Raw genomic sequence first — 24,403 nt, 5'->3', positions numbered from 1 at the left:
ACCCTTTCTGTAAACCACAGGGACAGGCTGGCAGCGTGGTAGGACAGGAGCACACAGGGTTCATGGGGCATGTTGTGTGGCTGATAAATAGTTCCACAGCTGTGTGATTGCATAATGATAGCCACATTCATTCACCTGCCTATCAAAAGCGCTGCATTAAAGTTTGAGCTCTCTTCCCCTGGGTCCACAAAGAGACATTTGAGTGTTAGCTTATAGTCTTTAACATTCCTCCTAGCAGTGGGCTAAGTGCAGTGGGGTTAAACAGAGTCCCTTTTGCTTAGTAATCCATTAGCTAATGGGTGTGTAAGCCCATCAATTTGCTGTTTATTCCCTAACCCCATTAGGGTACACCTGCTGTGCATAAAAAATACACCTGACAAATCAGAGTGATAGTTGAAATAAAATAAATATCAAGTGTTGTTATAGCTGATCCACAGTGTTTAAGGCAGAAAGGGCATAACAGTGATTTGTGATGGCAGAACAAAATAGCTTGTGCTGGCTCATGGTAGCTCGAGCAGGTTGATATAAATCCTCCTGCAGTTTTGCCGGCTCACCTGTAGACTCCAGCACTCGGCTGCCTCTCTCCCCAGCCCCACGGGCCCCTCCAGAGGGCTGCAGTTCACCTTCAAACGCCATCTCCAAGCGCCTTCTGGAGAGCCACAGTGCTGCTAAGTGATAAATTAATTATTTGGGGGAGGGAGGGTGAGAGCTCACAGGCTGCTCTCCTACGAAGGCAGCCAGAAGCTTCAAATCTGTCTCCCATACCAGGCCATTTGTTTTGTCACTTCATAGGCTTTATTTATTTATTTATCTTACAGCTTGCCTTGTGATTAAAACTGTTGAAACAGCTGTTAGCTGGTAGCAACTTTCCTTGAGCTATTTCCTGACGTCAATCAGGGGCTGTGGCAGTGATGGGAGCTGCCCTGCACTGTCCCACTGGGGCTGGCCAGGGGCAGCAGCATTCCCAGCCATCCCTGTCCCCATCCCCTCGAGTCTGCAGCAGCCACTCAGCCCATTGCACAAGGAGTAAATATAACACTGTGTCTGTGGAACCCTTTGCCAAAAAGCATTGCCAAATTTAAGATACTATTATAAAATTAGTTAAAATGGGGATTTTATTTAAAAAAAAAAAAACAAAACCAAAAATTAATAAAAGGAGCACCATGACCATCATCTGGGGAGTTTGGTGACCATAAGATGAGCAAAGTGCTTGGTTCAAGGTGGTTGGTTCAGTGTGGAAAATTCCCTATGGTAAATGAATGGTCCTTGAATAAGCCAGTATTGGGCTTTATGGAGGTGAGATGGATGGCCTCTGCCATCAGAGTGATGAGCAGCCAGGCCATGGAGGGCAGATGCAGAGTCACTGATATCTGGGATAGCAGAGGATGGAGAAGCCTTGCAATCTCTGTGGGTGGGAAAATATGCATAGAAAGCTTCTCCTGCTGAGGAAAGCTGAGGACCATGTATCTTGTGTCAGGGCACACAGTCTAACCACAGGTGTGTAGGAGGCCATGACCACAAACACTGCTACTCCTTTTGCTGTTGAAGAAAACAGATGTTCAGGCTTTCTGAAACCCCTTCAGGCACCTCAGAGCTGGGCATGCTGGCTGAGACAGGCCTGCTCATGGCTGCTAAATCCACAGCTGAGCAAGCTGAAAAGCTCAACTTCTATTTTAAAAAAGAGAATGAGAGAAAGAGAGACCAGGTCAACCCAGCCCTGATATGGAACCAGTGAATTGCCAAACCCCTCAGATTGGGTTAAGCTGGTGGAGGAGAGGGTTTGGGAATCTGGACTGGGTTGCCTGAACTCCATAGATTGCAGTCACTGGTGGTGGGCTAAGGAGCAGTGATAAAATGAACAAAGCAAGTCATTGCTCCTGGGTTGCATTATCCACAGGCTTTGGCATTTTCCAGCCGAGTGCTTGCCTCTTCTTCCTTCCCGACCCACTGCTGCTATTGCTTTTACATCATGACTGTCGAGGAGTGTATCATTCATAACATACCTATCACAGAGAGATTCCTTTCTAAATGCTTAGGGAGATGGAGGGCTACAAACCCTGGGAAATCAGCTATACCTAATATATTATGTAGAAGTTCTGTAATCATTATTGAACTAAAGTGCATTGAGTAAGTGGATAAAATCAGTCCCACTGTAGCATAAGTCTCCAGAGATCACAGATAAAAATGCCTCGCACTTAAGCAGAAAAAGGTAACAAAATATTTCCAGTCCCAGCAACAGCATTTTCCCCTCTATATAAATAGGGAACCCTCAGGAGAAGGCAATGATGCAGCAGAGGTTGAAGGCAAAGTTAATGGTGGTGAGGTGGGGGAGCGAGGCAGTGCCTGGGGCAGGCTGTGGTGAGCAATGTGAGCTCCGTGGAAAGGAGGCTGAAGGCGGAGCCCTTCCTGGCAGGAATGGTGGGCAGGGAGGCAGTGGGGCAGTGGGCAGGACCCCTGCAAATCTGGGGGGATAGTGTGGGTCTGGCAGGGAGTGGAGGTGAAAGCTGAAACACAACAACCAACCAGATGAGCCTCTGTGCAATGTTTGTGCTCCCTTTTCCTCTGGATCCTGAAGAAAAGCTAACTTTTACAACCAGGTTCACCTTGGGGCTTGTTTTGCAGAGCTTGTCATGGCTCTCACAGTTTCCCATCTGAGCACACACATGGCAGCATTTTTGTGCCTCCTGAGCTAAGGTCAGGTCTGAGCTGCTGCCTTCTTACAGAGAGTCACAGAGGCTGCCTCACTGGAGAATTTATCCTGAGGTTATTCTCAACCAGATAACCTGTGCCCCTTCAGAGCACACTTGTACAGAGCTACAGACATCATCAGTCCTTGTCTTTTTCATATGTTTGGTCAAGAGCTGCCAGGCTGCAGTGAATCACCCAGGCATGGTCAGACACTCTTGCAAACCCACTAAAACTCTTGTAAGTGCCTAAAGTACAAGATACATTTTGACATAAATAAATGTGGAGAAATTAGGGATTCATATACTTCAACAAAAACTGAAGAGAATAATTTTATTCCTTTATAAAAACCAGAATTTGCCTGGACTGGACCTATAGGACAGAATTTGTTATATGTTTCAGGAAAGGGCTAAGTGATCATCTAAATAATTTTTTTGATTGAGGTCTTCAAATGTGCATCCAAATTAGTGATGAAGTTTGGGTTTTTCATTTAAAATATGGGGGGAAATATGTGTTAGAGCACTGTATTTGCTACTGTTGTTGTAAACCTACACAAAAAAGCCACCTGCAATTGCCATCCCTGCTGTTAGTCTGTGACCTGGGTAGTCATTGGCATTGGTGTCCTGGAATTACTTTATTAAAGTTTTCTAAGATGTGTGCTCTTTCACATGACCTGCCAATCATGTTGGAGCAGTGCCATAAGCTCTGGTCTGGTTGTATCCTCAAGGGCACCAAGGAGAGGAAGAGTGAAGAGGGTTGAGGAGTTGGAACTATTACTTATTTATCTAAAGTATTGACCTGACCTCCCCTACTGAAATATCAGCATTAGATGCTGGGGAAAAGGGATGCCAGAGCCAGCTCCTTCTGGGAATAGAGGAAACAGAGATGTCAAATGGGGCCCAAATCAGGCAGTGTGCCATTGAGACAATGGTGGTGGGGGCAGGCAGGAGGTGGCAATGACACAAAGCAGTGAGTACAGCTGGTGGGTGAGCAAGGAGGCAGCAACCAACTGACCAGGTGTCTCAGTGAAGCTCAATGTCAGGCTCAGCATCTCTGAGACGTGGCCTTACTGTATTGAGTGGACTTGGAATGCTCGCTGTTAGGTTTTGCACTTTATTAGTGCAATGATAATTAAGTGTATCTGTGAAGGGAGGAAGAAGTGAGTAGCAAGTGCTGCTTCTGTAATGTTGCTGTGGATGGAGATGAGCAAGCAGATGGTCACAGCTATGAGATGATGAGGTGGATGTTCCTCATGGAATCTCCATCCCCCAGTCTGAGATATGCAGACAGGCACAAGCAAGAAAAGTACAGAATGAAATTAAAATGGGGAAATAAAAAGCCATGGGGATTCTGCATAAAAAGTAAGGCAACTCTTTGCATAGCACAACAGCACAGCAAAGCCAAGCCTGTCACAGCAGCTCAACATTTAACAGGAGAACCAACACAGGTTGGCATGTTCAAAAGCACAGTTGGAGCAGAACTAGACTGTGTAATGTCTTCCATGCACTAGAGGAATGGACTCCAGTGACAACCTGCCTGAAAGGGTAATGAGGGCAAATAAACTAAGATGGAGTGGGCCCACATTTGGAAAAACCTGGGGAATGTGGCATTTGCTAAAGCTCTTCCAAAACCTTCTGTCCCGTGGAACTAGAAGAGTATGGGGCTGAGCTGGGGACCAGGGATTCTGTGGGAGGCTTCCACCCATCTGTGATACAGCAGCACAATGTGAATATGTACAGGAGAACTAGGGAACAAGGTGCAGCAAACAGGAAGGAACTCAGGAAATCAATGGTTTAACATCAAATGTGTCTTCAGCTGCCCCGTGCAATGGCAGAAGATGCACAGGCTGTGATGTTAAGCACAGTTACATAAATGATTACACAACACAGCTGTGGCAAGAGCCTGTAAGACAGACTCTAAAGGGAATAAGCAGACACTCAGATAAAGCCAGGAAACTAACAGTGAAGGCAACTCATTTTGAGGTTTTTTAAACTGAATACAAAATTAGAGACCGACCCATAAAAAAACCCTACAAATCCCACTGCCAGACACAAACCCTAAAGTCAAAGTGACTACTTCAGTGGCTAAAAAATTAAAGAAGCCATGAGGTAAGAGGGCAGCAATAGGTCATGCCATTATACACCTTTTATCTAGATTTCTCTGTGTGATGGCAGAAGACACTCCTCTCCCTTTGGGCATATAACCCATCACTGGCCACGTGTCTCTCTGCAGCCTGAACGTGACCCCTGCACCTGGTCCTCATATGATTTGGGTTTTGGAGGGTTTTCTTTTGGCATCAAGAAAGCAATGCATCATCTATTACAGTGCTGTCACCCAGGTGAGCTCCGTTTGGATTGTCAGAAGGACATCACTGGGGCTGGCCAGCAGACTCCTCTTCATCTGAATGAGAAGTCTCATGCCATCTTAATACCCTGCCCACCCTCCCCCTTTCTTTTTAAATCTGGCTAAATTTAAATTTCAAACAAAGCTATTGTCATTGGATCCAAAAGACTGAAAAAGAGCTCTTGTTCTGCTTCACCTATTACAGGTTATACTACATCCTGAATTTAATCTTTCAGCCTGCTTTTCAGATTCATGTGACCCAACATCTTTGTAGTGAGTTGAGCACTCACAGAGCCCTCAGCTGCAGTGAGAGCTGCCAATATTCACACCAAGTGAAAGAGAAGCAGGAGAATTATCTTTGACAGAAGAAACAGATCTCTTGTGCTGACAGAATAAACACATTTGGGGTCTGACTTTGCCAGCAGCTTTCCTTCCTCTAACAACTACTGGAGTGGATCTGCTAACATTTAAGAGATATCCAACACTTTACATTGCGAGAAGACACTTTCAGCTGGTCATGTTTTTAGTAAATTTAATTTTTTAAAGTACATTTTAACTGCAATCCCAAACATCCTCATTGCTCCCTAGGGAATGCTTGGAGCCTTGAATTAGGTGTGGTGTTTAAAGGGTTTTGATTGTCCCTATTCCTTCCTTGGGAATGCTTGGAACCTCGCATTAGGTGTGGTGTTTAAAAGTCTTCTGTATTACAGAGAAGTTAAGTTCCAGTATGTCAGCCCTCCACATGCCAGAAGTAAAGTTCCTTATGGTCCTCTCCTGCCAGAGGAGTACAGAGGGAAATGAAATGCCCAGAACGAATTTAGCAGCTGATGAATTTGTCATTAAGGAAGGGCAGCAGAATGGAAACACTTTGTAGGAGCCTTCTTCATGGTCAAGTCAAGAAGCCAGTTACAGCTCAGCAGAGGCAGGTGCAGTTCTTGGATCTAGGCTTGAGCAGATCACTCAAGACCTGGTCCCTGAAGTGTTGCCATTGACTTAAATATGACCAAGATGGAAACTTAAATCTCCCCGGGTCTCTAGCACTGGATACAAGTGCCTTGTGCTTCATGATCACTGAGTTTAGAGAGAGACAGCTCTTGCAACTGAGTGCCTAAAGCCAGAAACGCTCCTGAAATCCACTAGAAAAATATATCCTTCAGGCAAATCAAGGTAAAACAATGGAAATAATAAGATTAATTATAACAGGATGAAATTTAGCATTCTGAGTGAGGATCCTTTGAAATCCATTAGAGATGAAGGAAAAGGAGTTTCAGTGCACCAGCACTCACTATGTTTGATTGTGTAATTCCATGAATTTCTGTTTCTCCTTAATTTCAGAGAGACAATTCACTAGCCTCTGGCTTCTATATTTTTTATTTTTTTCCCACTTACTAGCTAGCAGAGGCAGAAAAATAAACACACAACTAGGAGCTCTATTCACAGACAGGAAGTAACTTTAATTAAATATTGTGAAAGTTGAAAAGTTTTTACAGCTTGAATTTCTGCAAAAAAATTATAACAATCTCTACAGTAGTTAGTTTCTCTAACAATAGAACTGTACAGTGTGTGTGTCTATTCAAAAAGATTTAGATAAGAAGGTGAAAGGTTAGTAGTTTCAGAGATGACTTCATTTTAGCTGCATCCTAGTACAACTGTGAGGAAATAGGCATTACTTTATGCAATCCAGTCATTGTGAAGCTTCACCTTGTTAAAACTGAAATCTGAATGTTTCCACTTAAAGCCATATTCTGTAAACAGCTGCATCTTTTACTTTGTAAAAGACAAGGGTGGTGCAGGGGAGATTTTTGATAAGTTCCCATTCATCAGATCACGATAAGTAGCTGCAACAAAACAAAATTATGCACATTGTCAAAGGATCTTTGGACACTGGCTTAGAGACTACAAACATCGTGGCTAAGAGTGGTGTCAAAATCACTAGGACTGAGTGGAGCTCTACAAGAGTAACCGACGGTGTCACTGGACAAAATATGGCTTTAAATTTGATTACATTGTCGTGCTGTTGCTTTACTATGTGAATTAGAATAATCACTTGGAATACAGAGAAGCAATAAACTGATGTCTCTCACATTTTCCAGTTTTCTCTTCTTTTATTTTCTCACCATGAAAAAAAAAAAAATCCTGTTTTCTTCCCTTCCCCCCAAAGATCACACTGTGACATTCTAGTGAAAACCATTGCAAAATTCATACAGGAAGCATGCACAGTTGCAGCATCGTTGTAAATGATTTCTTGCTTGACTAGAAAAAAGTTATATTGTTTTAAGGTAACAAAACAGTTCTTTTGTGCTTTTCAATTCCTTTTTTTTTTTTTTTCTTAGAATGTTAGTGATGATTGACAGTTCTGGTGCACAGTACAATGTACAAGTGAAATGAATATGATTTGCATTGTTAAGGCATCCAATCTGCTGGTTTATATTTATGTGAAAGACAGAGAAATATACAAGCAGACTTAAGAAAGAAAGTATTTTCATTGAGTTCTATGAAGTTTCTCCCCATATTTAATGCACAAAAATGCGTCACTCCAAAGAGGAGAAATCCCATGCATATTAATAGAGTAAAACAGCATTAGTTTTTGTTAAGCCTCAAAAGCAAAGGATACATTTTTTTTTAAAATCTACATAACTAAATGCTACAAGAATAATATGCTACCTTTTGCCATATATTGGAAAAAACTTCTTAACTTACAAATAATACAAAAATAGACAATGGCTTTTGGGTGGAAATTAAAAAAAAAAAAAATGGAAGCATGGTTTTAAACAATACTAAAAAAATCAACCCTATAAATGAAATGTATTAAAATCACATTTAAACAGCTAATACAACGGTGAATGACCAAACAAATCAGCACTTTTCACATAGCAAACATACACAATAAAATAAACTTGTAGGGGACAAAAAGCAATGTACAAATTCCAAAGATAAATACATTATTTATATGGATATTTTACAAAATCCCCCAACAAACAAACAAACAAAAAACAGAAACAAAAAGCTTTTTTTTCTTTAATTAATTTGCAAGTATGTGCAAGCTAAAGGTAGTGAGCTCTTTTTGCAAAATATGCAGTAAAATTCTTTTTTTTTTTTTTTTTTGTGATATTGAAAAACTGTCTTAAGACATTAAAATGTATAAATAGAACAACAACTTTGGCAAAAAATCACAAAAAATCTACAGTATTTATAACTACATACAAAACACAACAGCAAAGAAAAAATATCAGGTAATGCATCTTCAGAGCTTTGCTGCCTCTTTGACTAATAGTTTTTAAGAACACTTCCCAGATAATGATAGCAAAATTTTTTGTAAAACAGAAGCTATGGTTTTGATTTGAAACCTTCCTAACAACCCCTCCCACCCTCCCCTAACCTCATGTTTCCGTTCACTATTCAAAAGCAGTTACCTGTTGCTTTATAAAGTATGATACAGGCTGAGAGGGTCGACTGATACAGGAACGATCCCAGTGGGAGGCTGACGCAACCTGTGCTTTTAGTGGGGGAGGATGGGGAATGGCAGCCGGGGTTGTTCTCATCCTGCCCCATGAAAATAGGTCGAGGGGAGAAGTGCTACACTGAAAAACCCTACAGGGTTGGCCACAGTCTGTGTCCTCAGGCCACATCCGAGCGGCGTCTCAAGCTGCGCCTCTGGAAGGAGCCTGACACGTCAGCTAAAGAGAGAGCTGTGCTCGTCTAATTCTGCACTTTTAGCATCATATCTAGAGGCACTGGATTTTCGGTTCAAGAGCAATGTGTTTGCATCCCTACCTTCCCTTTCACCAGCTCTTTGCTGAAAAAGGTTAGACCTTTGGGCCCCCTTCCAACCCGGCGTCCTATGATGAACTTTTCCTGTCGCATTATTTACACAATTATTCAGCCTGATATTAGAGACAGAGGTTCCTTATCCCACTCTTCATCCCACCCTCATCATCCAAAAATATCAGCTTTCTAGGGAGTGATACCTATTTATTTAGAACATTAAAAATGCATCATATTATCAAGTCACCACTGGATAAGCAACATATATGAGCCGACCCTTAATTAAATGGCCATAATTCTTCTACGAAAAACTAACTGGCACTTCTATTCTGTCCCATACAGACTTGTATGTAAATGACACCACTCCATTTTTCTTTACACAGCTTTAAAAAAAAAAAAATTCATAAATTAAAAATGTGGAGTTCCATCTCTAGTGTCCCTTGTGTAATTGTATGATTTATAAAAGACAAATGGTGTTGAGTTAAATCAAGCCTTAAAAAAAAACCACAAAAAAACCAGAAGGAAATAAAGGCAAGCCCCCACCCCCCAAAAAAAAAAAAAAAAAAAGTGAATTTCTTTTTTATCAACATACAATAAATATATTTCCCAGGTATTTGGGATGGACAACTTGAATCAACACCTTGCAATTGTAGATTGTTAATTTCAGTATTTGCAAGGATGGTGATTTTTGTTTTGTTTAAAAATCTGCAGTTATTGTAAGATCCTTCTTTATTTCTTTTTTATTTTTAAAAAGGCCTGAGTAAAAAGTTCCACTCTGGGACTTGTATCAGATTCTCTCTGAAGCAGAATTCAACCTCTTCATTAATAAAATTCTTCAAGGCAATTCTTTCACATGGGGGGAACAATCATGCCAGATATAGCTGTCAGAAGGAAAGGGGTATGGGGTGGGGGAAGAGAGAGAGAGAGAAAGAGAGGGGAAAAAGGTTAATTTTGTGCATTATCAAGCAACTTTTAAAGTCCTTAGAGCTTTATAGAGCTTTTATTTAATAGAACTTTACTCAGCTGTACTTTGAGTTAAATTTATACATAAGTATTATTCATAAGAGACAACTATGTACACAGTATTCATGGGAAGCCTCCTGACTGGAAAGAAGTGACTTAAATTGCAAGTGATTGGGCTGAAATTACTGATTTTCTGGTAGAAACAGTGTCCTTCCCCAATATCAGTATCAGACCCCAACTTATTTTTCTGATTTTAGTTTTAAAATCTTGGAATGGACAGGAGGCTTAAATTTGACCCAGCCATTGCCATGCATTCTGTTATTCATTTAAAAGCTAAGCAGATACTTGCACCACACATGGGAAAACAGCTGGAGCCCCACAGGCCACAACTGTTTGGGACCTGGAAGGGTGTCCCTTGCATTGTCACACTGACATGGGTCATTCTCCTACACCAGTTCTGTTACAACTTCAGTGTTCATCCCCGGGACTTATGGATGTATTTCCAGATGCTCAGAAAAGGACTTAAACTCCCAAATCTAATTTTCAATTTGAAATATATCCTCAACTGGTGGGTTAGCAGACCAGCATCTGATGATTTTATTGCACTTATAGCAGACACCACCAACTACATCGAGTGAGTCGTATGTTAATGTTTATTTATTTTCTCTTTTGTTGGCTAAGTTGAATCATCACTATTTCTTTATTATGCTTCCTAGCCTCACTTTCTGTAAAACCACCACCTCTCTTAACAGGGAGACATTTAGCTAAAAGTCAACTGGTACAGTCTTCCAAGTAGTTTGACTTCCAGTTTGATCTCTTCCTATTTACTGGGGACTCAATGCAGATCAAACATACCACGTGTCCAAGTGACATACTGTGAGCAAGCACGTCATTGCAAGGGGTAGTCATGGAAGTTTATGATGAAAACTGTAACAACAATGTGTCTTTAAAATGCCAGTTGTACAGTTATTTGCCAAGAGGTAGAAAACAGATTTGCCTTCAGGTTGGTGGCACTTCATGGGCACATGATTTAAATGCTGGAACTGCCTGCCATTGCAGACATCTGGACATGTAATTTCTTAAGGAAGAACTCAACCCTGTGACTGATGCTGATTCATTGTGCTTTAATTACAGCTGCAATTATTTGATAAGAACAGAGCCAAAGTAAAAGACTCACAGATTTGGGGTTGGAGGGGGAGAGGAGGGAAATGTTTTCTCCACAAACACCACCATATGTGCAAGAATTACAAGTCTAATCAGCAAGGGGAGAACAGCTCGAGTAAACTGCACTGATTAAATGAAATAAAATGAGAGGAGAAGGCGAGAATGCAAAACACATCCAACATGTTTGCAACAGGCCATCCTCAGAGGTGACGTTGCAGCAGCATTTCAATTATCAGAATTTATCATTCAGCAATGGTTTATGTGGAATTACTGTACTGATTGTTTCCACCCCACATAAGGGCTCTTCAAGGAGCTGAGAATGAGGATGAAAGGGATAGAGAGGTGAGTTAAGTTGCTTTAAACCCCACAGTTTAGGTTAAGACACTGATGTGAGAAGCATAGAGGACATTGGTGCAGAGAGAGACAAAACTGACCACAGAGCTCCCCCCCTTTTTCTGCTCAGGTAAGCAAGGAGTTGAGGACATGGGAAAGGGTAGAGCCTTCCTGTATGTGATGAGTGCAATAGAATTAATCCTCTGTACATACTACTTCATGAATTTTTGTGCTTTTCAGCCCTTTGTAAATTCTAAATATATTGAAACTTTGCTTTAGAAAAAGTATCTATTCTTCAGAACATGTCAAGATATTATCCCAACAAAAATTCCCAAGCTAAAAATTTCATCAGGACCAAATCAATTTCACCAATAAGTGGTCAACAATTGTCTCTCTTGGGACAGCACAGCTGTCTACCCTACAAGCCAAAAGAAGGTGAGATGATTGCAATTCCTTCCTTCATGGTTTAGACATTTCCCTGTGGTTACAGATCAGATACACACCTTTTGCTGCTGGAAACAAATGCCACAGATGCTCATTTTTTCAAAGCATTATTATTTTTGAAGAGCTCTGAAATTCTGAATTAAATTACAAGGCAAATGGCAAATGATATCTTTTCTGCCTAAAAGCTTTGATATTTCCATTCTTTGCAAGTCTTCATTTATATCACTCCACTTTTATTCCATAAGTGCTGCATCTAGTCATGCAAATTCTCTCAGCTGTAGCATGTTACTGATCCTGAAAACAGAGATAGCAGTGGGAAACAGTGTAGGTATGAGATCACACCACCTCCAGAAAGGGAGGGCAGAGAGTAGAAAAACTCCCACCAATGGCCTTTATTTCTTCTATCATGCACTAATTTGTATTTGCTGCTAGCAAATTACAGAAATAATGTATTTTGGGTTTTACAAAATTGCATGGCAAAGAGAACAACAGATAAGACTAGCTGCTGTTTTAGTGAGTTACTGCTGATATCTGAGCTACATAAGGAAAGCTTGATTGCTTTCTGATGTATCCAGAAGCCCAAGAGAGATAAGACAGCCTCCTTACACATGGTTGTTTATTTAAGCATTAAGGCACAACAGGCAGTGCATCTCTGAGTGATTATTACAAGCCTCAGGTGGTGTCAGAAGGCATGGGACTAAAGGCTGTGTCTCTAACTCGCCAACAAGTTCAATGATGACCTAAAAATGAACCATCTCTTGGTGTCTCATTCCTATTATGAAAATTGAATGGCTAAATAAAAATTAGGGGAAATGCTCAGATCTGTGTGGTTTCTGGTCACTGTAGATGTGGATGTGACATAATGAGGAGGCAATCAAAAAGCCCCAGTTGTGTCCAGTACTCTCAGCTCATTCCATAATTGCTTTTCATAACTCAGTACATGGAATCTGAGAATTCTGTGTCTTGTGAAAGGAAAAATAGTGCCTGAAAAAGCTTTCTCCTGTTACTCATTTTTTCTCTCCATCTGCAACAGCAAGTTGGGACAAGGCGAAGAGAGGAAAAAACATTAACATGTTCAAAGGCTTATTTTTTTTTAATTCAGATGGAAAATGTTTTTAGCTGTTGCTTTTAAAATTTGTAGCCTGTCAGCAGTGCCCAATCTTTTAAATGTCCAAAAATGAATCCCCTAAATGCTACAGCTCATCTGAAAATTTTGCTGTGTTTAATTCCTGACACAGTTTGTACTTACAACAAAGTCTTGACTGGAGGTATCCAAGTTCTTAATATACCTTCCTAAGTATTTATGCAATTTCTGAGTGTGTGTTTTTGCACCTTCAAGGATTCCTCTTCCCCAGTTCACTAGAATAACATGCACTGAGGGACAGTGCTTTCCTTCAGGCACAATAGATCCCAGCCTTTACGAATTAATTCCTTCTACTCTGCTTGCATATAGATTTTTTTTGGCTGTTAGTGGTGTTATCAGCATTATGCCTTCAAGCCCAGTGTTTCTCTTTCCAGAGGCCATACAGTGACATGTGGAGTCTGTGGAACAATATTCCCTTGCTTCTGCACAGCTCCTTCTGAACCTGGCTCTGACAATGACAGATTTTATTCCCCACTCATGCTCTTTGGGTAGTTTGCACAGGCACGTGGAAAGGAAACAGATCTCAGGTCTGGGGGAAGCACAACACATACCACAAAATCTTTCCCACCTCTGGCACTGTTGGAGGCAGCTGGATGCATCTGCTTATGGAAACTCCTGGATCTAAGCGAGCATGAAAATGTCTCTCTCATCACACTAATGCACAGTGAGGGAATTGCATGGGAAGGTTTAGGCACAACCTTGTAAAACAGGCTGAGCCAAACAATGAGATGGGCGGTGCTGGGCTTTGCAGCACCCTCAGTTTGACAAGCTTTTGTCCATCACTCCTTCGCCTGCATCAACGCTTCAAAGGGATTTGGGTGCTAATGCTGGAATACTTGTACTGAAGGGGGAAGGGAGGCAGAAAAGGAGCAGCCCCTTGATACCAGCAGTTCAATAGGCTTTCCAAAAGGCCCTGCACCATTTATGGAATCAATTGGCACAGAAGCAGATTAATCAGTGGAAACTAATGTTTGCCCTGGTACAAGTTAAAGTGGAAAATGTTGCTGTTAGTTTGTAATGCATCTCCTATTTGTGAAAGGAAAGGTTTGTGCCAAGCTCTGTAATGGTCTGTTTGCTCTCAGTAGGATTTCTGCACAAGTGTACTATGACAAAGGACAAAAAGGAAGGGAAGATTGAGTGACGTACTTCAGGAGAAGGCCAGCCCCTGGAGAGACCCTGCAGTGGAGTACTTGCTAGAGTCCACAAAAGACTGGTCTGATAAAGGACGACAACAGGGAATAAGAGAGGAAAGAAAGAAAAAGGACGGTATTAGTAAGCTGAAATATTACTTGTTTTTATCATAACAGTAGGTCTGTGCTTTAAAGGACACAGCCTCTCAATTCAGCAGCATTAGTTGAGTTAGAGGTAGGGTGGTTGCCAAACACCTGCACGGTACAAGGTGGGCTGGTGGTGGAGTCCAGTTACTCTTTACAGTAGGAAACTTTTGAGACAGAGACCACCAGGGATCCCCCACTGTGTTCTATCCCCTTTGACAACTCAGTGTTGCTTAGAGCCTTGCAAAGGCACTGGGAACTCGCAGTTTGAGAGCAGCCACCTGCTCTCCAGGCTGGGTTTCACGTACCTTGCAGGCTGTTGCCGTTGGTGCTGGTGCAGGTGGGAGGAGGAGAAGTTTGCGGTCTCACGACAGGTGCAAAAGCACTCTTCTGTTTCACTGCTGAGACCATGTTGGCTGGTGAGAAGGAGAAAATCCCAGAGGAACTGCTACAGTTTGAGGGGAGACTAGTGGAGGAGGCCATTGTCGGACTTGATGGCACAACTAGAGGGAAAAAGAGACCCCACAAAAGGCATTTCTTAGTATTCAATAATAACAGGCTGCAGAAACAAGAGAATTCTGATTCTTGGATGCTCTCCTTTTTTTTTTTTTTTTTTTTTTTTAGTGATTGAACTGAGTGTTCAAAATGCAAGCCTGCCATATAGGAAGTTCAGTTTTTAAACACTGATAAACCGTAATTTTTTGCCACACAGTGGGATAAATATCTTTGGTTCATGTATTTATCATTGAGGTTTTAAGTGAATTTGTTTTCATGAAAATGAAATCAACCACTTTAATATTCAGAAACCACTGCCAGTTTTCCCTCTTATCCAACATAGAAAAAACAAAAACAAACCAAAAACTGAAAACAAAAGGAAAGGACTAAATGTAAGATCCCATACTTTCATTCATCTTCCTGTTAAAAACTGCTTAGATACACAAGTGGGCTGTGAATAATTACATATTATAGAGTAAAATTCTGATCATCTGGGCTTTGAATTATTATTTTATTTGCATTTATTAGATAAAAATCACCCTATTTAAGTTCTTATTTGAGAATCTGATATCATATTTGTTAACACTGAGGAAATCAATTAATGGAAATTAAATGTTCAAAGTTTCACAGTCTGACAGATACAATCTTAGTCTGAAGTCACTCTGTGTCTGGAAGTACTTGCTAAGGGAGAGCAATCAAAGCACCTAAATTGAATTGCTACTATACAGCAATTAGTTTATTGATTTAATTAAGAATGCCACCTTTTAATTTTCAGGTCATGATTGAAGCATTTTCTGATTCAATGGATTAGGCATTAGCAGAATGACAGATTTACCAAGAAAACCTCCCAAAATATAAATAGAAAAGAGAACCAGGGCTAGAAAGTGAAATGCTATTCTAAAGAGGACTTCGTTCATAAATATGAAATAATACACTGCTAGAGTATTTTAAATGCATTACTGGCATCTGCTTTCAAAAGGAGATGTCTCATCAATCATGTTATATTACGAATTCAGAGTGTGCAGTTTCTATGACAGTAAATCCAACTTAATAAGTAAGGTACTTTGTAACATTACATGTTACCTTATTATTAGAGTACAAAAATAATCACTGGTTTGCAATTCCCAGGTTATAAGTACTAGTTATGTGGGTAAATAATTTCTTCTAAATTTGAGGCAGATAAGAAACCTTGAAGTTATTATTTTTTTTTTTAAAAGTCAGGTTTCCTATCCCCTTTTTAATTCTGAACTCTAGCCATGCAATTCAAAATAATTCATTTCTGCTGTTACACCATTAACTTAAATTTGATGTGTAAACCTTGGTGTGTTCATCAGTCTGTTTGTCGTGTTCATGCTATGGTCTCAGCCTATAAACCTATTTATATGACAAGACCTTCCATCCTGATTCTGCTGTCAGCTTTCTACAGATGTCAGTGGAATCCTTTGTGCCACTTGAGTAATGTCAGAGGAATTGGGCAGGTCCTGCTCATTTAATTCTCTCGTGTGACCAGGGACTGCTGAGCTGAGTGAGCAGCTGCAGAAGAGGTCCATAGGCCTCTACCAATAGAAAGGTATTTATATTTAAACAGGTTACTAAACCTTTAATATCAAAATGCAGAAACTTAGTCCTGCACATAAATATTTCCATAACTGGGACTGTAGACCATAGGCTCTTCACGCCGTGGAATATGTGATTTGTATGACTTACATTTCTGTGGCATTCACTGTACAGACACTAAAACACAAACTCTGAGAGCCATTGTCACATTTCACTGACTAATACTAAGCTCTCAGTGAAGTCAAAGTAATACTACTTAAAAAGCAAATGGAGTATAAGCAATCAAGCTTAGGCCCAACAATAATTCATAATTTTTATAAAGGTTATAAAGATGCTATTTGCTCAGAAGTCAATGGCGAGGACAGTGTTTCTTATAAGGTAAGTTATGAAACTATCAGACCAAATAATGAGATATATTATTATTATTATTATTATTATTATTATTATTATTATTAGTGGCTATGAGACTCCCAATTAATAACGATGGTGATGATAATAATAATAGTAATAACAATAAACAAAGCAGAGCATTTCTGGCAATGCTAGTGTCTTCAAAGTGCCTCAAAGGTTCAGTGCTTTGGAGAATAGAGAAAGATCTGTTTCAAATGCTCAAAATAGAAACTAAATATTGAGTATCACAGGAAAGTCACCATCTCCCTCTAATGAAAATGTGCAAAATACAGAAAAGCCATGTAATACTCACTGGCATAGGGAGAATTGGCAGCAGATCCATTCAGGAAGGTTGGAGAACCGCCTAAATTTGACATTCCAGCATTCCCATAGCCGTTCATGCTTGTTGTGACAGAGTTATAATTTGTCTGCTGAGGGGTGGTGCTTGGCACGTAGCCATGAGGTGACACGCTGCTTGAGTTGCGAGTAAAACCTTTTGTGGGGAGGGAATACATTTAGAAATTGGTATCAGCTCCAGAACAGTTTCTCACACAAACAGCTACAAGCAAGTGACTGCGGTACCAAGGCAGCAGCTTAGTCCAGCCATGGTGTGCACAGGGAGGGCCAGGACTGACCCCCACAACCACCAGGCAACCCCAAATTGTGAACCCTCCCTGCTCCAGGTCACTGCTGGGGGGAGGAGGAGGAGGAGGGAGGCTGGAACCTTCAGAGCTCCTCAGGCAACCCATGCCCTCGAGCAAAGATCACCACTGGGTGTTAGAGGAACACTCACTCTGAAAGAGCTGTTTGTAGGAAATGGAGTAAACATGACCTACATTTTCAAAGTGAGGAGCAAATACCAGCTCAAGGTATGTTAAAAGCACGTGGTTGTTGTTAACTCTTTTCTGGTGTCACTCTCAGTTAACACATCTCATGCTAGATTGCTCACTGCACACCTCAGAAAATGTAGAGTGTATTTCTCCAAGTAGTGGGATATCCTTTGTCTTTTTGCCCTAGTTTGATCATTATGTGGTAGAAAATGAGTATCAAATTTGGCAGCAAGCTAAAATTTGAATCGCTACCTAATTCTGGAGATTACATTTGCAGAAACTCATATCCAAATATCCATAAAGGAAGATTTGTTTCTAGAAGCACAGAAAGAAAAAATGCCAATTTTTCTTCCTACCACACAGCACATCCACAAAATATTTTAATCTAGAAATAATTTCTATTTTTTTAGTGTAATGCAAAATAATTTTGTCAACTCCCCTAGAAAACAGCCTCATTCCAATATTTTCTCATTAAAGTGAATTTTTAAGTTGGATAATATATAGAGCTGAGAAAAGGACTGGGGAAAATGCAAAGGGCTTTTACAAAAATGTGCTTAACCTATTTTGTATTTTTAACTGTGGGAATTAAAACAGTATTGATTTTATACAAAGTGAAAACCACTTTATTTTAAAAATTAGAGAAGCTCTGAAAGTGTCTTTGCAAATATTTCTATTCTTTGCTAGTTGTAAAATTTATAGAAGTCTCAAACTCTGAGAAAAACACAGTGCCAGTGTTACATCCCCAACTAAACCAGACAAATATTCAAGGGATAATTTTATATTATAAAGAAGTGCTACACAAGGCCCAGACTGAGAGATCATCCATGCTCAGGAAAATATACAAGCAAGTACTTAACATTAAGTACATGCTCAAGTGGTTTAAAATTAGTGTGATTTAAACACAAATACAAGTATTATTCTGAGCAAAATGCAAAGCTTTGTAGAGATATGCAGAAGTGCTTTTCCCGAGCTGGGGCAGCCCCATTCCCTGGCAGCCCCGTGTCATTCCAAGGGCGTGCACAGTCTGGGATGGGGCTGCCTGAACCGTCCCTCTGCCTCTGCTCTGAACGTTCCCCTGACTTTTATCAGAAAAGGTTCATAGAGAGAGGAAGATGAATCTTCTCCTGACCCTGGTTGGTGGCTTGTGAGGCTTCGGAAACATTGACAGCTAGTTGACCACTAAAGGAGTTCACTCCCATCATTCCTGCATGGACTGATGTGTTAGCAAGGGCGGGGAGCTGGTTGTGATTGCGGGGGACACTGTAGAGAGCTTCTGCGATGTCTGCCGCTCTTTTCAGGATGATTTCCTACAGGATAAGAAGGGGGGAGAGGGGGGAGGGAAAGAATAAAAGAGTTACCAATGCGACTGACAAACCTTTTCTTACAGACTCAAATGAAACAGTTCCCTGTCCAAAGGCAAAAACTAGATGCTTTTCTTTCTACAGCAGTTAGCTGACTGAGAGCTAATGCTTATAAGATCTGCTGCCTTGTGACAAATCCTGACATCTGTGGTAAGGGAGTTGGAAGTCTCAGTCCCAACGGCCACATTTCTCTATAAAAAGACCAACTGGCAGAATGGGGTTGGAGCTGAGACTTTCTCCACCTTAAAGCTGTCGTTAGGGCAAGATTGAAAAATCACTGGTGGCAAGACACAATGCATATCATCACCCATATCATATAGTATCTGGTAAAAGTGGGCAAAAGCCTCCAGGGTTAATAACACGTTGCTTTTACAAGCACTAAATTCACACCCTTTAAAAAAGAAAACAAGCAAACTAAACCCCACTGCAGATATGGCATTGCCCTCTACATTTATTCTTGTCTCCCACTGTAGTATTATATACGTTCAGCCCCCTATCTATACATCTAAGAAATAGCCATGTTAAAGAATTGCTGAAGTAGAATGCATTTACCTGGTTATTATGTGGCATACCATAGAGTGCTTCTACTAAATCAGCAGCCCTCTTAAGTATTACTTCCTGTCAATACAAAAACAGATGCATTCTGCTGAGTTCAATAAACTCCTTGTGGTGGAAAACAAATATTAGAATCTTTTATTCTCTTCTATTAGTTCTATTAGTGTTTTGTGGAAGGTTTTATTTTTTTTTCCTCCCACCAGGTAAACCTTAATTGTAACAACTCTCAGCGAACACTGACTGGTGTTAAATCACTAGTTCATCCTATTCACACACACGCTTAATCAAGTCGAAAGGTGAGAATCACTGGTGCTGCAAAATAAAATACATCACTCAATTGTCTCTACCATCTGCACGATAAACCACTCATCGGTTTATTGCAGAATACAATCCTGAGGTCATTTACTAGATTACTGCAATCAATGTCATTCAGAGCATGTTATGAATCCCTTCAATGTGTTTATTTTATTCCTAATTGCATGCTGCAGGAATTGTGACCTTACCCAGCAGGCCACATTCAGCAGATATCCAATCAGTCCTATGCTACCGGTAATGTAACCTTTCAGCTTCTTCAGTTTGTATCCTGATACCTCAGGTCAGGGTAGGATCCATGTACATGAAATGATGCCCAAGAGTAAAACACGTGCAGTGTGAGAGAACAGCCCAGTACCATGAAGTGTTTTCTGGAAAAATTCCTTGCATGGACGGCAGAATTTAAAACAGTCTGGGATTTAGTTCTCCATTTTGGGCAATTTTTTTCCCCCTCCATTTTTTCATTTGTTCCTATTCATTTAATATGTTTTAGATTATTTTATACTGACATTCAAGGAATAATAACATTTCCTGTGTTCTTACATTTTACAGTGTCCTGATAATAACCCTGATAGAAAATATAAAACTGCATTGCAGAATTAACCCAGAAGAATTTTTTTTATCTTATTCTTTCAAAGAATCTTTCAAAACAGATTCCCAATTGCCTGATCAAAACCGGTCAAGAACATCCTTTGAGTAAAACAATGTCTTTTTGTAGTTCCCAGCCCCTAAGTAGTGCTCTAATGTTCCAAAAAGACGCTATTCACCATTGCATATTTCTGCAGGTAGCTTACAAAAATAGTACCAGTTCTAAGGATTTTACAGTTTTCTACAAAGTTAAACTTTTAAACTTAAAATATTTTACACAATAGCCATATTTTATACCAAAAAGAAACAGTAATGCTCAATTTTCATATACTGTAGACTCTGATCAGAAAATAGAGATATAATTGCGTTCATTTTGCTGTCACCATAACCTCTTCAAAAATCCTTGAACAACTCTTCAAATGACAAGCTTTTAGATGCATATTAGCATTTTTTTCAATTTTAAATTCTCTATAATATAAGATAAAATAGTTGTCATACTGCAGTAACTACTTATGACATATATAATGTCCTAAATTCAAAAATGAGATGGAGGATTTTTGTTCTCCCAGTAAACATTTAGGCTTGCCTTCTGCTGCACACACCCCTGTCTCAGAACACATATTTAAATTATTTTCCACATATGAAGTGAGATGTGATGCATAATTGATGGATTTTTAAATCACTACATTTGAAACAGATTCTGAGTTAAGTTGCTACAGCCTCTTTCTGTTGGTTTTTGTTTGGTTTGTTTGTTTGTTTGATTTTTGAGGTTGGTGTTTGTTTTCTGCTGTGATTGTTGTTTTACAGTGGGGGTTTTTTGTGTAGCTTGACCACAGCAGTTAGCAGGATAATCATGGACAGACAGACTACAAACAACATTCAGGTACAAACAATCCTTGTTCATCAGAACACTGAGTTGTCCTTTTTTTCCTCACACTGAAGGTGCAAACCAGAGAAGAGCAGAGAAGTTACTAAAAAAATTGTATCTTTCTCAATCCATGATTTTAGATGGAAAATTACTGCACAGGTGTTTGACTTTGCAAACTAGGATTTATTTCACTTCAGTAGAAATTGTTTGCACTATATATTTCACTGATGGAAAATTAGAATGTGATACAGAGCCCACAAAATGCTTTAGAATATTGTTAACCTAAGCTGTCATTATGCCAAATTACTAAAAAAAGAGAAAGTTTAAATAGTCATTTCAGCTCTACCTGACTAATCATAGTTATTTATGTAATGCTGAGCTAAAAACCTTAGAATGCATCTAAAAAGAGACTGAAGACCATGTTAGAAAATGAGGTAATTACATAGAATCTTACAGCTGCTCTACCTACTATCAAATATATTCCAGTTCTTAAACATTAGAAGTTCTTTAATGCCATATCATATTGCATGTAAATAAAACTAATTGTCATGATGGTTTATTGAAACCTGTTTGACAAGTAGCATTCAATTTTCTTAGCTAGTCAATGGTTATATTTTTTCAACATTTTCAGAGTCTGTAAATTTGAGTTTCATACTTTCTCTAACAATATTTTCACACAATAAAAGCATTTCTTGTTTATGACATTTTCAGATCATACAAAATAGATGTTACACAAAAAACCTCCTCTGTCAAATAATGGTCCCTCCTATTCCGGAGCTGACGGCAGTTCTTACAGACACAAATTAGCTTTAAAAATACACAATAAGATGCTACTACAGACATGCTCAAGATATTAACTTCTTGTTTCCTGAATGCATCTTAAATCCTTTGCAGCTCTGCCTAAATTGCAATAGAAACCCCTGTTATGACTCCACATACAAAGGAGCCCCAAAAGTCCTCTATAAGTTAGAGCAACAGACCTTGCAAGGTGCTTGGATTGCGGTGACCAGAAAATTGTTCTCACCTCCATGTCATTACGCTCACAGTGAAGCAGCCCCCGAGCATGTTTGTGTTCGGGATCTAATATATTGCCTTTCAATCAGAGCTGAGAGCCACTGAACACATAGACAGAACATGACGAGCAGGTCAGGAAAGCAATAAAGATTTTACAGAGCTGTCCAAGGTGCTAAATTTACTCAATAATGGGTTTGGCACCATAGTGTTAACCTCTCATTTACTACCAGTTTGAGGGACTAAATTGAAGTAGCTGACTTCATTTACCTTGAAATGTATATTTTATGACATTATGTAAGTAGATTGAAAGGGCACTGCAGTTTTAACAATTTAAAGGCTAGAGCATGTTTAAGATGAAGCTTGAATATTTATCGTATATTGCACTTAAACTATATTGTATATTAAAATGCATTGATTAAATTTGTAAAAGGTATTATAAAAAAAGACAGCTAGTATAAAAGATCTATGTCTTTTAAAATCCAATTGATACTGCATGTTACCACTGCAATGGTGACAGATAAACAGATAGAGAGGTGGACAGAGCAGCAGACAGACATATCAAGAAGTGAGTGAAACTAACACTCTATAAAAAGAAATCTCTGCATAAGCTCAAGGTCTGCCATTCCAGATATTCTTTTGTTCACAGCAATTCTTCTTTGCCTTCATCTCAGAAGCCCAGATTTTCATAGCAGTAAGTGGGCATCATGTAAGGTCCTTCCAATTGAATATGCAAGTGGAAATATTTTCTGAGAGAGACAGAGTTTGACTAAAGCTAATATCTAATTTATGGGGGCATTTGTCAAGGAAGATCCACTCTTCTATTAATGCTAAAAGTCTGACAGTTTTTAGTCTAGAATAAAGGACTTTGCAGCATTTAGTTAGAGCTACAGTGAGGGTCTCCTTGTCTCACATTTTGTTTCAAATGAACACTATTTCTATAACAACAACAGCTGAGCAAATATTAATAAAAGGAAAAATTACTTTGGTACTTAAATATGATGCATTAGAACATTGCAGTCCATGCAGCTACACACCAAAAATCCACAGTACATTTTTATTTCAAACTGAAGCTGATTTTCTACAGAGGGATTTGGACTTTTTAAATTTTTGAAACATAAATGCAATTAAATATTTTTCTTCTAAACTTACTAAGGGGTGTTTACATAAGAAAAAAAGGGTCTGGGTAGTGAAGTCTGCTGCAACTTTGCATATTTCAAAATCACCGTAGAAAAGTGATGAATTGCAAGATCATATCAGAATGATGCTTTTGAAGCACAACAACTGAAATTCAGACTGAATCCACTTCTGACTGAACGTGCCTTGAACCCTACAGCACCTTTGCATGTTTTGTTGGAGGTATGCATTCCCTTCAGGAGGAATTCATTAAGACCATGAAACTTGCATTTCAAGTTTTATCAAGATGAAAACATTTTGTGTCAAGTTTTATCATGACAAACACATTTTGTGTTAGCTTTAAAAGAGGTGGGATATTTCTTCTGGTGACATCTGCTTACTTTTTATTCAGAAACTAGTGAAAAAACCACACTCTGTGTCCCAAAAGGGCCACAAGTCTAGTGAGATAAGGGGTATCTAGAGCTACACTGAGTTGTTTGGCTTAAGAAACTAAATTAGATAATGTTCAAGGTACTTGTTAAAGCTAAATGAATTTTGTCAAGAAGAAGCTGACCACAACATATAATGCTCATCAGCCACATACTGTATAATTGAGACCACCAAAGGATTTATGAACTTGTGGAGGGCGTGGGGGGGAAGCTGTTCTAGCATACTCTGAGGCATTTATCTTATGTGTTGTCTAGATATCATATCACCTTCTAATGCTCTTTAGCATTGTAATACAAGAGAGAGCTCATTCATCTTGTGAGAGGGTACTTAGGGATGATGATGTCATTCATACTTCCTTGACTCTTATGTCTGACCTCCTGGCTCTGCCTTCTAACTTCGTACTCTCATGGTTACTTGCAAAAAAAACCACTTCTGCAGAGTCAAAATGCTCAACATCAGACTCCAGTTCACTCCTTCACCTTGGAAAGGTCACGTTCTGAAATTTCTAGTCAAAATTAAAGTAATTTGCGCTCAAACTTTCCCTTTGGTTTTCAATGGGTGATATAATAGAAACATAAATATAATAGAAATATAAATTATGAACTATAAATGTGATAGTGAATAATATGGGTTAGAATTAAGTTTTAAATTTAAACTTTGTGTATGCATTATGTTTTAAAAGATAAAATTGCAAACACCCCTTTCAAGTATAAAGGCAAATCCAGCATTTTGGTAGAAAGATTTTTAACAGGATT

General features: G+C 39.5%; 1 protein-coding gene and 1 long non-coding RNA gene across 9 annotated transcripts in view; one reads left to right on the top strand and one right to left on the bottom strand.

Annotated features, from left to right (window-relative positions):
* LOC126638265 (uncharacterized) overlaps positions 1-24,403 on the top strand; it is an 87,342-nt gene that overhangs the window by 54,662 nt on the left and 8,277 nt on the right. The window lies entirely within an intron of this gene.
* Positions 7,109-24,403, bottom strand: part of EBF1 (EBF transcription factor 1) — a 270,443-nt gene continuing 253,148 nt past the window's right edge. For 4 of the 8 annotated variants that reach the window (XM_050312000.1, XM_050312001.1, XM_050312002.1 and 1 more), the window contains exons 12-17: positions 19,301-19,366; positions 18,517-18,694; positions 16,871-17,050; positions 14,424-14,618; positions 13,988-14,056; positions 7,109-9,674 (exon numbers count right to left, since the gene is read on the bottom strand). In XM_050312000.1, coding sequence (XP_050167957.1) covers positions 13,989-14,056; positions 14,424-14,618; positions 16,871-17,050; positions 18,517-18,694; positions 19,301-19,366 — 687 coding nt within the window. In that variant the 3' untranslated portion in view covers positions 7,109-9,674; position 13,988. The remainder of the gene's footprint in view (positions 9,675-13,987; positions 14,057-14,423; positions 14,619-16,870; positions 17,051-18,516; positions 18,695-19,300; positions 19,367-24,403) is intronic. The other 4 variants (XM_050312006.1, XM_050312007.1, XM_050312004.1 and 1 more) reach the window with 1 other exon arrangement.

Source organism: Myiozetetes cayanensis, unplaced genomic scaffold (assembly GCF_022539395.1).
Source record: "Myiozetetes cayanensis isolate MyiCay16 unplaced genomic scaffold, myiCay2020 scf17, whole genome shotgun sequence".
NCBI lineage: Eukaryota > Metazoa > Chordata > Aves > Passeriformes > Tyrannidae > Myiozetetes > Myiozetetes cayanensis.
The sequence above is the reverse complement of the archived record's forward strand: the minus strand, read 5'-3'. Positions and strand labels throughout refer to the sequence as shown.